This window comes from Rhinatrema bivittatum, chromosome 1 (assembly GCF_901001135.1).
Source record: "Rhinatrema bivittatum chromosome 1, aRhiBiv1.1, whole genome shotgun sequence".
Classification (NCBI taxonomy): Eukaryota; Metazoa; Chordata; class Amphibia; order Gymnophiona; family Rhinatrematidae; genus Rhinatrema; species Rhinatrema bivittatum.
Genome location: NC_042615.1, coordinates 742,397,280 through 742,410,622, shown reverse-complemented (window position 1 = coordinate 742,410,622; position 13,343 = coordinate 742,397,280). Strand labels below are relative to the sequence as shown.

General features: G+C 41.7%; 1 protein-coding gene across 1 annotated transcript in view; it reads right to left on the bottom strand.

Annotated features, from left to right (window-relative positions):
• The window catches only part of OXCT1 (3-oxoacid CoA-transferase 1), a 570,108-nt gene that overhangs the window by 301,741 nt on the left and 255,024 nt on the right, over window positions 1–13,343 (bottom strand). The window contains exons 8-10 of the mRNA XM_029578060.1: window positions 10,380–10,487; window positions 9,481–9,595; window positions 6,594–6,688 (exon numbers count right to left, since the gene is read on the bottom strand). Coding sequence (XP_029433920.1) covers window positions 6,594–6,688; window positions 9,481–9,595; window positions 10,380–10,487 — 318 coding nt within the window. The remainder of the gene's footprint in view (window positions 1–6,593; window positions 6,689–9,480; window positions 9,596–10,379; window positions 10,488–13,343) is intronic.

Here is a 13,343-nt window from a genome sequence, read left to right as displayed (position 1 = left end):
CCATACAATTGGGGACTAGGAAATATTTGACAGAGAATCCCGCCCATTTAAATCTGGTGAAACAGGTTCATCAGCAGCTCCCCTTACAGTTCTTGATGCTGAAAGCCTGCCAAAGAGCTTCACAGTGGGCAATTTGGAGGGATATCCAATAATCATACGCCCCTCTTCTGATTATGCTGAGAACCCAAGAGTTTGAGGATAATCTGGGCCAACAGTTTTCTTAAAACTTCCACCTCTCCTCGATGGAAAGGTTCTCGGAGACACTAAAATCTGGGTTATGCTCTCTCCATTCAATTAAAGCATCAAGTCAGGTCTTGACTAGGCTGTAACCTGTGACCTTTCAGGCCCTCTGATGTCTGGGGTTAAAGCGAGAACCTTGCTGACTAATGGGTTTGAGGAAGCAGCAGAAAGCATCTCCTCCCTGTTCAATGTCCCATTCTTAAAACCCCTGGCTGTGGATAGTGGGTTTGGAGACGCAGTAGAGAGGGACACAATGGCTGACTAACTGAAGTTAGACTGTTTGGATTTCCCAACCCTCCCATCCCTCGCCCACCCACCCCTAGCTCATCCCTTAATTTATAGGCAGCTGCCACTTTCACAAAAAAAAAAAAAAAAGAATCAAGAAAAACTTTATTGAGAATTCGATCAGACCCCGGTAGGCCACTACCAATCACATAGTGAATTCACTAATACATTTAAAGGACGTTAGACACATTCCTACTCCCATAGCAACCGAAAATTTAACTAGGAACTGATCAAAATTGAGATGAAGGCAGCAGTCCAGCAGCAAGAGGGGGGCTTCCCAGTCTTTTGCATAGTGTGTCACATGTATGATTTTTTACCCACCGGTGAGAAGTTGTACATGTGCATGCGATGCAAAGAGCTCCTGGCTCTCAGAGAACGAGTCCGATCTCTGGAGGCTAGACTGGCAGACCTGGAGGAGCTGAGGCAGACAGAGAGGGTATATAGATGAGACCTTCAGGGACATAGTAGTCAAGTCCCAACTTCAGACTGGCAGCCCTGGTGCTGCCGTGGAGGAAGAAGGTCTCATGATGGGAGAGCACCAACCAGGTGCAGCAAGAAAGGATCTTGTAGCAAGGACCTGCACTCCAGGTGATGCATTGTCCTTTCGCACTGAGGATATCTCCCCAAGGCCTACTGCCCAGGAGGGAAGGGTTAGGTCGGCCGTCATAGTTGGTGATTCGATTATTAGGAATGTAGATAGCTGGGTGACTGGTAGGCGTGAGGATCGCCTGGTAACATGCCTACCTGGTGCGAAGGTGGCGGACCTCATGCGTCACCTAGATAGGATTTTAGATAGTGCTGGGGAGGAGCCGGCTGTCGTGGTACATGTGGGCACCGACATAGGAAAATGTGGGAGGGAGGTTCTGGAAGCCAAATTTAGGCTCTTAGGTAGAAAGCTTAAATCCAGAACCTCCAGGGTAGCATTCTCTGAAATGCTCCCTGTTCCACACGCAGGTCACCAGAGGCAGGCAGAGCTCCGGAGTCTCAATGCGTGGATGAGACGATGGTGCAAGGAAGAGGGATTCAGTTTTGTTAGGAACTGGGGAACCTTTTGGGGAAGGGGGAGTCTCTTCCGAAGGGATGGGCTCCACCTTAACCAGGGTGGAACCAGACTGCTAGCGCTAACCTTTAAAAAGGAGATAGAGCAGCTTTTAAACTAGAACAAAGGGGAAAGCCGACAGTCGCTCAGCAGCACATGGTTCGGAGAGAGGTATCTTCAAAGTATACTAATGATGCATTAGAATTAGGGCATCATGACAGTGAGGATCCAATAATTAGAAAAATAGTCCAAGTGCCTGTAACTAAAAACTCACCTGAGCTAAAAAATTCTAACTTATCCCTATCAATTAAAAAGCAGAATGAAAATACAAAACAAAAAACAAACTCTGAAATGTTTGAATGCTAATGCCAGAAGTCTAAGAAGTAAGATGGGAGAATTGGAATGTATAGCAGTGAATGATGACATAGACTTAATTGGCATCTCAGAGACATGGTGGAAAGAGGATAACCAATGGGACAGTGCTATACCCGGGTACAAATTATATCAAAATGACAGAGAGGAGCACCCTGGAGGAGGTTTGGCGCTTTATGTCCGGGATGGCATAGAGTCCAACAGGATAAACATCCTGCATGAGACTAAATATAAAATTGAATCTTTATGGGTAGAAATCCCTTGTGTGTCGGGGAAGACTATAGTGATAGGGGTATACTACCGTCCACCTGGTCAAGACAGTGAGACCGACAGTGAAATGCTAAGAGAAATCAGGGAAGCTAACCAAATTGGTAGTGCAGTAATAATGGGAGACTTCAATTACCCCAATAATGACTGGGTAAATGTATCATAAGGACACGCTAGAGAGATAACGTTCCTGGATGGAATAAATGATAGCTTTATGGAGCAATTGGTTCAGGAACCAATGAGAGAGGGAGCAATTTTAGATCTAATTCTCAGTGGAGCACAGGACTTGGTGAGAGAGGTAACAGTGGTGGGGCCGCTTGGCAATAGTGATCATAATATGATTAAATTTGATTTAATGACTGGAAGAGGAACAGTGTGCAAATCCAAGGCTCTCGTGCTAAACTTTCAAAAGGGAAACTTTGATAAAATGAGAAAAATTGTTAGAAAAAAACTGAAAGGAACAGCTACAAAAGTAAAAAGTGTGCAAGAGGCGTGGTCATTGTTAAAAAATACCATTCTAGAAGCACAGTCCAGATGTATTCCACACATTAAGAAAGGTGAAAGAAGGCAAAACGATTACCAGCATGGTTAAAAGGGGAGGTGAAAGAAGCTATTTTAGCCAAAAGAACTTCATTCAAAAATTGAAAGAAGGATCCAACAGAAGAAAATAGGATAAAGCATAAACGTTGGCAAGTTAAATGTAAGACATTGATAAGACAGGCTAAGAGAAAATTTGAAAAGAAGTTGGCTGTAAAGGCAAAAACTCACAGTAAAAACTTTTTTAAATATATCCGAAGCAGAAAGCCTGTGAGGGAGTCAATTGGACCGTTAGATGATCGAGGGGTTAAAGGGGCACTTAGAGAAGATAAGGCCATCGCGGAAAGATTAAATGATTTCTTTGCTTCAGTGTTTACTGAAGAGGATGTTGGGGAGGTACCCGAAATGGAGAAGGTTTTCATGGGTAATGATTCAGATGGACTGAATCAAATCACGGTGAACCTAGAAGATGTGGTAGGCCTGATTGACAAACTGAAGAGTAGTAAATCACCTGGACTGGATGGTATACACCCCAGAGTTCTGAAGGAACTAAAAAATGAAATTTCAGACCTATTAGTAAAAATTTGTAACCTATCATTAAAATTATCCATTGTACCTGAAGACTGGAGGATAGCTAATGTAACTCCAATATTTAAAAAGGGCTCCAGGGGCGATCCGGGAAACTACAGACCGGTTAGCCTGACTTCAGTGCCAGGAAAAATAGTTGAAAGTGTTCTAAACATCAGAATCACAGAACATATAGAAAGACATGGTTTAATGGAACAAAGTCAGCATGGCTTTACCCAGGGCAAGTCTTGCCTCACAAATCTGCTTCACTTTTTTGAAGGAGTTAATAAACATGTGGATGAAGGTGAACCCCCATGTAGTATACTTGGATTTTCAGAAGGCGTTTGACAAATTTCCTCATGAGAGGCTTCTAGGAAAAGTAAAAAGTCATGGGATAGGTGGCGATGTCCTTTCGTGGATTGCAAACTGGCTAAAAGACAGGAAACAGAGAGTAGGATTAAATGGACAATTTTCTCAGTGGAAGGGAGTGGGCAGTGGAGTGCCTCAGGGATCTGTATTGGGACCCTTACTTTTCAATATATTTATAAATGATCTGGAAAGAAATACGAGTGAGATAATCAAATTTGCAGATGACACAAAATTGTTCAGAGTAGTTAAATCACAAGCAGATTGTGATAAATTGCAGGAAGACCTTGTGAGACTGGAAAATTGGGCATCCAAATGGCAGATGAAATTTAATGTGGATAAGTGCAAGGTGATGCATATAGGGAAAAATAATCCATGCTATAATTACACAATGTTGGGTTCCATATTAGGTGCTACAACCCAAGAAAGAGATCTAGGTGTCATAGTGGATAACACATTGAAATCGTCGGTTCAGTGTGCTGCGGCAGTCAAAAAAGCAAACAGAATGTTGGGAATTATTAGAAAGGGAATGGTGAATAAAACAGAAAATGTCATAATGCCTCTGTATCGCTCCATGGTGAGACCGCACCTTGAATACTGTGTACAATTCTGGTCGCCGCATCTCAAAAAAGATGTAATTGCGATGGAGAAGGTACAGAGAAGGGCTACCAAAATGATAAAGGGAATGGAACAGCTCTCCTATGAGGAAAGACTAAAGAGGTTAGGACTTTTCAGCTTGGAGAAGAGACGGCTGATATGATAGAGATGTTTAAAATCATGAGAGGTCTAGAATGGGTAGATGTGAATCGGTTATTTACTCTTTCGGATAGTAGAAAGACTAGGGGGCACTCCATGAAGTTAGCATGGGGCACATTTAAAACTAATCGGAGAAAGTTTTTTTTTACTCAACGCACAATTAAACTCTGGAATTTGTTGCCAGAGTATGTGGTTAGTGCAGTTAGTATAGCTGTGTTTAAAAAAGGATTGGATAAGTTCTTGGAGGAGAAGTCCATTACCTGCTATTAAGTTCACTTAGAGAATAGCCACTGCCATTAGCAATGGTAACATGGAAGAGACTTAGTTTTTGGGTACTTGCCAAGTTCTTATGGCCTGGATTGGCCACTGTTGGAAACAGGATGCTGGGCTTGATGGACCCTTGGTCTGACCCAGTATGGCATTTTCTTATGTTCTTATGGTCTTATCACTAAGTCACTGCTTTCTTGACCCTATTGAACAATACATTCTCTCTATATCATGGTATTCAAAATGTCAAAGGTCGAGCCAACCATATTTTTTTTTTTGAAGTCCAGCACCTTGACACTGGTGATTTTACGCATACACTAGTATTGGAAGGGTTGATAGTATGCTATGCAGAGACTGAGCATAGCCCCCCATGATACAGCTTTCTCCCAAGAGCACCCAGGGTAGCATGAGTCCTAAATCTCTTGGCCTTCTTGATGGCAGATCTAACCATCACAGACTGAGGCAGTAGCAGAAAGGAGATACCCCCATATTCTTATCTGGGTCTCTTGGACAATCTCGTGAATAGCACCAACATATCATCCATGGAAGAAACCATAAACTTGTCCTGGACTCTTCTTCCTCCTGTGGAGAAGATGGATCAGAGGGACATTGACCCATGCTGATCAGAGAAGCCTTCAAATCTATAGTCCCATCCCTAGGTTCACCCATCTGAACCTGAGTGGCATGTTGGGGAGTGGCCCTCTGGGGTCAGGAAAATATCTACAATGTAGCTGAATGCAATCCGATTTGAAATGACTGAAAGGTGGAATCTAAATAAAAATAAATAAATAAATCTCACCCAACTAGCAGGCAATACCCCAGTGAGGACTCAGTTGCCTATGGGCCCAGCTGGAACCTATGTGTTTTGCTGGAACTTCCCCTGCCAATGCACTGGAAAGAAGAATTTGATTGAGCTTTTTGTCCAGCTCCTCCTCAAAAATAACAATGCCAGTACAGATTAAAAGGCAGGAGAGGAGGCCACATCTACCTGGGCACAGAGGCAATTTGGTCACTTGGACCCTTGAAGACTGATGTGATTTCCAGGACTGTGCTGAGGATTAGCTCTTTTCCCCTTGGTTGTGATCAGAGTATCCCTCTCTAGGTACTGTGCATTGATCTGGAGTCTGGAAATGATGGGAGACTGATACCATTCTGATGTCTATGCATCATCAATGAACATCACACCTCCTAGATCCCTTGATGTCGATGACTCCAATATTGATGTCTACTGGCTGGACTAAAGTCTCCTGAATGGTTACTAGGAGCTCTAGCAGGAACAATTTTCTCTAGGTGTCATAGTCTCAAAGAAGCAGCGCTAGACATCGTGATCAGCACCTCAAAGCAAAGCACCCATTGAGCATGGGACTTGTTAGACCTGACTCAACTATAGAGGAGGCACCTAAACCACAGGCATCAGTTGAAAACTAAGTGAATCAAATAACTTCAATGGGAGAAAAAAACCTACTGATGTTGCCCTGGAGCACCAGAACAAGTACACCATGTAGCTAACAGAAAAATAAAGAAACTTAAAACCATATGAAAAAACCTACCTAGAGGACTAGTGGGTGAAAATCTGTGGGACCCTGCGAGAAAGAGCTCTTGTGGCTCCAGAAAATTTTAATTGCAGCAATTGAGAGGGAATGAAATGAATTGTGACCTGCAGGCTCCACAGAAAAGAAGTTGGGGAGTGTCATGGCTGCATATGCCCATTAGGGCATGCTCATAACTTATCGAAGCTTTGATGTCAAAGTTCCAAGCCAAGATCTATCTTATGATGTCTCCCATGTGTGAGGACTACAATCCTGCTTGTAATCGGAAAATAGATAAAACTACAAATATTAAATAAAATAGTTAAATGACACTGTATCTTCAAGAAAGAATATGTGAATAGCCTTACCAGTCCAAGGACTCCATTTTCACTCTGCAGGTGAACTGTGATATCTGGCTTGATGAAGTTGCTGGCCAACATTGGCATTCCAATTCCCAAATTTGCTGAAATAAAGTAGTCAAGGTACAACGCAAGAAAAAAATTTGGAAAGCAGAGTGGTTAAAGGAAAAATGTATTCTTCTATTGGTTATGGTTCTGATAAGAACAGTTGTTAAAGTAAATCATGCCATTATCTTCAGATATACTTTTATTTTTTATTTGTTTCTAATATGATTTCCTGCATTTTTTGTTGGAATGTAAATATGTGATGTGATATGTAAAATCGAACACCGGTATATAAAAATAAATAAATAAAATAAATAAATGAGCACAACCAAGAAGAATGATCACAATTTCGCTGCACTCCTCTCTCTTTTTTGGCAAAATTCTAGATTTATACTGATACAGTGATTTGATAAGTTAGCCAGATAAACTTATTCAGTTAACTTATACCAGATATTCAGCGGTGTGCCTCCACCACCGAATATCTACAGTTATCTCAAAATTATTTGGATAACTTTATCCAGCTAACAGTAGAACTGTTTTTATGCATTCCTGAAGTTATTCAGCTAACTGAGCCAGATAAGGCTGAATATTAGTGATTATCCAGCTAACAGAGAGATGAATTAAGTTGCGATAGAGCTCTAACCTGCGTTAAACAGCGTATATCGCATGATATATGCAGTTTATTGAGCGAGATAACCCTATTGCGGTGATACACATAATGGCCCAGATTCCCTCCCATATTACAATGAGCTACTTTGTATGGGATTTGCGTGCATGAATTTTGTAAATCCATGCAAAGCGGATCATTAATAGGCAATCTGACATAAATAAATTAATGTGGTTGACTTAGAAAGTTATCAGCCACATTAATTTAACTACACTTATTGAGGGAAATGTTAATTTAACATCGGAACATTGAAACCCTAAAGCAGACCTGATCCTCCTCCTCGCCTCAGGACCACAACTGGAGGTGGCCCAGACAACCAAATAAAATAATTATGAGCAAATGGTCACTTGACACCTCTCTCCTCCAAGTCAATTACCACGTAGGCCAGGGGTAGCCAGCTGCAGTCCTCGAGAGCCACAAACAGGCCAGGTTTCAGGATATGCGCAATGAATATGTATGAGATAGGTTTGCATACAGTGAACCTAGCCTGTTTGTGTCACTTGAGAATTGGAGTTGGCCACCCCTGAAGTAGGCTATTACAGCCAAAAGAACTGCCCATCCCCCCTTGCACAACATAAAATATCCAATAACCCCCCCTCCGGACCCGAAACCCCTCCCCCAAACTCCCAGAAATTAAAATAGATCTCATTGGTCTTTAGTGGTTCCTTGTACCTTGCCCCAGTCACATGACTGGGGCAAGGTCCAGGCATTGGACTTTGACCACGTGGCTGAGGTCTGATTCACAGACCTTGCCCCAGTCACGTGACTGGGGCAAGGTCCAGGCATTGGACTTTGACCACGTGGCTGAGGTCTGATTCACAGACCTTGCCCCAGTCACGTGACTGGGGCAAGGTCCAGGCATTGGACTTTGACCACGTGGCTGAGGTCTGATTCACAGACCTTGCCCTAGTCACGTGACTGGGGCAAGGTCCAGGCATTGGACTTTGACCACGTGACTGAGGTCTGATTCACAGACCTTGCCCCAGTCACATGACTGGACAAGGTCATATTGGTGCCAGTTTTCAGAATGGCGCCGATTAGGCCCAGGGCTAGGGAACACATTGGGCTCTTTCTCTTCCTGGATGTTGCAAATTGGAGGTACTGAGGTGCAGAAGGTTGGGTCAGGGGTAGGGGAAGTGTCTCTCCACTAGAAACCAAAGAATCTTTAGTACTGGAAGGATGTAGGTTGGGATGGGGTACCGCTATAGACTAACAAGGACTGTTTTAATTTTTGGGATTTGGGGGGGGTGGGGGTCAGGTCTGATGATGGGGCTTATCAGATATTTGTGTTGTGCAAGGAGGGATGGGACTGTAATGTCCTACTTGTTAACTGGGTTGGGATGGGCCATCGTTGTACAACTTGTTCATAATTTTTTTTATTTTGGTGTCTGGGCCACCGCGAGAGGTGGCCCCGGGTAAGGAGAAAGTCAGGTTTGATCTTCGCAAATGGCTCGATATTTTGGTGGTCCCATTAGGGTGATGGCAGCCCTGTACTTCGGGAGCCAACATTGCACATAAAGGGACCATGCTACATTATTTTACAGCGAGACAAAATAACACAGAAAACAGGTGCAATTTTTTTTTCAGAAGAGAGGCCCTCTATTGCAGCTACACCCTATCACAGTAGTGAAGCCCCTAATGCGAAAAAACACTGCAGCTTAGTGCATCCAGGCCTAAAGTAGCTGGAGAGCTGACTCTGTTCCAGAACATCTGGCTAAAGTTTTAGCCAGATAAAAAGCTAGCCTTGTAAATGCCAGCCATTGAGCATGGCTGGATATTGAAACACTGCCGTTTGTCTATGTCTGAATTTAGTTGGACAAATGACATTTAATATTACTCATAACTTTTTTATTTATATCTGTAAAATTACTGGATTCTTCTGAAAGAACTAATGACCTCTCTGAAGCAGTATAATCTCAGATTGTGAAGTATTATGGCAGGAAAGTAAGGGCAAGTCCAGCTGTAGAAACAGCAACCCTAAATTTTGAGTCGGTAGATGTAGCTGGATATTTAGCACAATTAGGTAAAGGCAGCTGAACATCTAATCAAAGATAATCGGATAAATGTATCCTTTAATTGTACCCATTCTGCAGGTTTTTCAAAATTGACTTCTATGTGACAACATGAGAAAATTCAATATAAACTCTGGTTTTACTGAACCATCCTAAATTAATAAAAAGATACCATACATGCCATCTTTAAACTCTAGTGCTGCCCGTCGGATGATTGTCTCTCTCACGATATCTGCCTCTTTCTTAGGTTTCGGTTTGGATTCTTCAGCTTTTTTAACTGTTAACCTCTAGAACAAATAGTCATGAAGAACTTGAGATATTTAAATCTCAGCCTTTTATTTTCCTCACCATCTCCTATGAAGCACAAAAAATAGTCAATGCCAGCTGAATAAACTCAAGCACGTAGATTGATGGCCTAGACAGAGTATTAGTCAGTACATGTAATGAAAAGCTGATTTTCCCCACGTTTGATACCAATTCACCAACCATGAAAGAGCAGAATGTTTGTAGTAACATGGCAGTTGCTAATGCAGCTAGAAGGTATGTTGAATCCACAGTATTATTAATGAGATAGCTATCAAAAGGCATTTATTTCTGGAGGGTGCTGAAATGTAAACACTGAAAAAAAAAACCCAGAAGAAAGCAGACTGGGGCATGGGTGAGCTACCTGTGATGCTATGTGGACAGTCATTACTTTAAAGTATCTTCTGAAGTCTGAGTAATTGGTGTGAGCCAAAGTTAAAACTCAGACATTCTCAGTTACTTACAGACCAAAGAAAACAGAAGTCATTCTAGACACCGGAGAGGCACTTGCTTCTTAATGTGGTAGAATTTGCCTTTCCTCAAGTAATTTGTCTAGAATACTTAAACATGAAATCATGAAAAAGCAAATAATCTTTAACAAGATCTAGAAACCTGTCTTGAGATGCTGGACAAACTAATGTCCTCTAACTAAAAATACTGCCTGCTGGGGTAGAAACAAGTACACTGTTAATTCCTGATGAGCAAACGTTTTGAAGCATATATTGCTTTAGTAATTTGTCATCTGGCTGAGATATCAGAGATACACACCTCTATCCTCTTCTCATAGTTCTCTCCTTTTATGATCCTTTGTGCATAGATGCTGGGAATGTGAACATCCTCTGGAGCAAATGTTCCTACATCAACAATTTCTTCAACCTAGAAAAGGAAAAGGCCCAATCAAATATAAATATATGAAATACAAAACCAAGAAATCAAGCTGTCTTGACATAATATAAAACATTATTTTTTAAAGAATGCCTTATGACAGTACATTCAAGCACTGTCTGGTCCCTCACATACAACTAATCCATCAATGACAGAGAAGACATTTTTCAGTAGTTCTCATTAAATCAAAAATTTTCCTTCAGTCACTGATCACAAATGCAGGCACACAAAAATGTCATTTTGTGTCCACTGAATCAGAATAAGCATTTATCAAAGTAATTCTCAATTGATTATTTCAGCCACTCACCACTCAACTGCACTAATTATAGCCTTGATTCCTATAGGCACAGTGGCTTTACAAGATCATTGGTAAAGATCATGGGACTGTCCCTATCTAAGCACTGAAGCACGCTGGCACTAACACAGGCATCTAACATGTGCTAATGGCCGTTTTATCCTATTTGCAGGTTCACAGGGCCCTAATGTGCATTGTATTAATGTAAACATGCCTTGCTTAACCCTACCATAGGCCTACATTAATGACAACACAATGTTAATGAACTGATGAGATGCAAATGCATGCTAATTGACTCATTGCATTAACGCAGCCTCTTTAATGCCCCAAAATTGACAACACCTCCAGAGATGCAGTTAACTTTTTTATGTTAACCCCATTGGCTCAGTGTCATGTATAAGACCTGGATTCAATTCCCTGGTCAGGCCTTCTGCACTCTATAGTTTGGCCAGGGCTGGGGATGCTATGGAGGCAGCATTACGGTTCCTGTGAGAGGGGGGAATCATAGTCATTGTGAAATGGCTAAATCTAGTAGCCGGATTTACGGCTCATGATTGCAACATTCAGGCTAACATAGAAACATAACAGCAGGAAAAGACTATATGGCCCATCTAGTCTGTCCATCCATCCAATTAATTTAGCTTTATAATTCCCACCACTTCCTTAGATATTCCTTGTATTTATTTCATGCTTTCTTAAAATCAGATACTATTTTTGCTTTCAACACATCCACTGCAAGGTTGCTCCATGCATCCACCACCCTCTCTGTAAAGAAATATTTCCTAAGATTTCTTCTGAGTCTACCCCCTTTCACCCTCATCCCAGGGCCCTTTGTGAGCCTCCTTTCCACCGAAAAAAGCTCACCTTCTGGCATGGAAACTTTTGAGATATTTAAATGGCTCTATCAAATCTCCCTTATCTCGCCTTTACTCTAGGGTATACATCTTTAGATCTTTAAGTCTTTCCCCATGTTTTAGAACAAAGACCACTGACCATTTTAGTAGCCAGCCTCTGGATTAACTAAGTGAGTTCGGAGGGAATGTGAAATAGGTAGGGACCTTCATTTTCATTTTTTATTTTATCCTCCAGGATTTTACTAGTGTATTTTACAACAAACATAAAAGCTGGAAAAAAATATTTATTTTTCTGGGTAAATAAATACTGGAGCTTGATTTGGTGGACAGAAGCCAGGACTAAGAAAAAAAGCCTAAATGGATTAGGGTTCTAGAGCAGGGATTCCCAAACTTTATAAACAGAGCTGATAGGACTATATGAATATTTTAATGCCCTTCTCCCAGCATCTTCTCTTTTGTCTCCCCATATCTGCTCTTGGTCCTTTCCCCTTCCAGCTCTGGAATTCAGAGAATGTGGTTAAGCCAGTTAGTGTAGCTGAGTTTAAAAAAGGTTTGGATAAGTTCCTGGAGAAGAAGTCCATAAACTGTTACTAATGAATAGGGGATAGCCACTACTTTTTGCTGGCATTAGTAGCATAATATTTAATGTTTGTGTACTTGCCAGGTACTTGTGTCTTAGAGTGGCCACTATTGGATACAGAATACTGGGCTTGATGGACCCTTGGTCTGACCGTGTTCTTATTATGTTCTTCTCCCTCCTTTCTCCTCTTCAAAAGCACTAGTACATGTCGAACTGGTGTCTTCCTGCCATAGAAGTCAGTTCACCATAATGTGAAGTTTGAGGGCTGAGAACATAAGAACCTAACAAACTGCCATGCTGGGTCAGACCAAGGGTCCATCAAGCCCAGCATCCTGATTCCAACAGAGGCCAAACCAGGCCACAAGAACCTGGCAAGTACCCAAACACCAAGAAGATCCCATGCTTTGATGCAATTAATAGCAGTGGCTATTCCCTAAGTAAACTTGATTAATAGCAGTTAATGGAATTCTCCTCCAAGAACTTATCCAAACCTTTTTTGAACCCAGCTACACTAACCACATCTTCTGGCAACAAATTCTAGAGCTTAATTGTGGGTTGAGTGAAAAATTATTTCTTCGATTAGTCTTAAATGTGCTACTTGCTAACTTCATGGAATGTACCCTAGTCCTTCTATTATCCGAAAGTGTAAATAACCGATTCACATCTACTCATTCAAGACCTCTCATAATCTTAAAGACCTCTATCATATCTCCCCCTCAGCCGTCTCTTCTCCACAGCTCTAACCTCTTCAGCCTTTCCTCATAGGGGAGATGATCCATCCCCTTTATCATTTTGGTTGCTCTTCTCTGTACCTTCTCCATCACAACTATATCTTTTTTGAGATGCGGTGACCAGAATTGTACGCAACATTCAAGGAATGTTTGTATCATTCCTTTGTATCATTCCATGGGAGAATGTCTCACCATGGAATGATACAAAGGCATTATGACATTTTCCGTTTTATTAACCATTCCCTTCCTAATAATTCCTAATGTTCTGTTTGCTTTTTTGACTGCTGCAGCACACTGAGCCGACGATTTCAAAGTAGTATCCACTATGATGCCTAGATCTTTTTCCTGGGTGGTAGCTCCTAATATGGAACCTAACATCGTGTAACT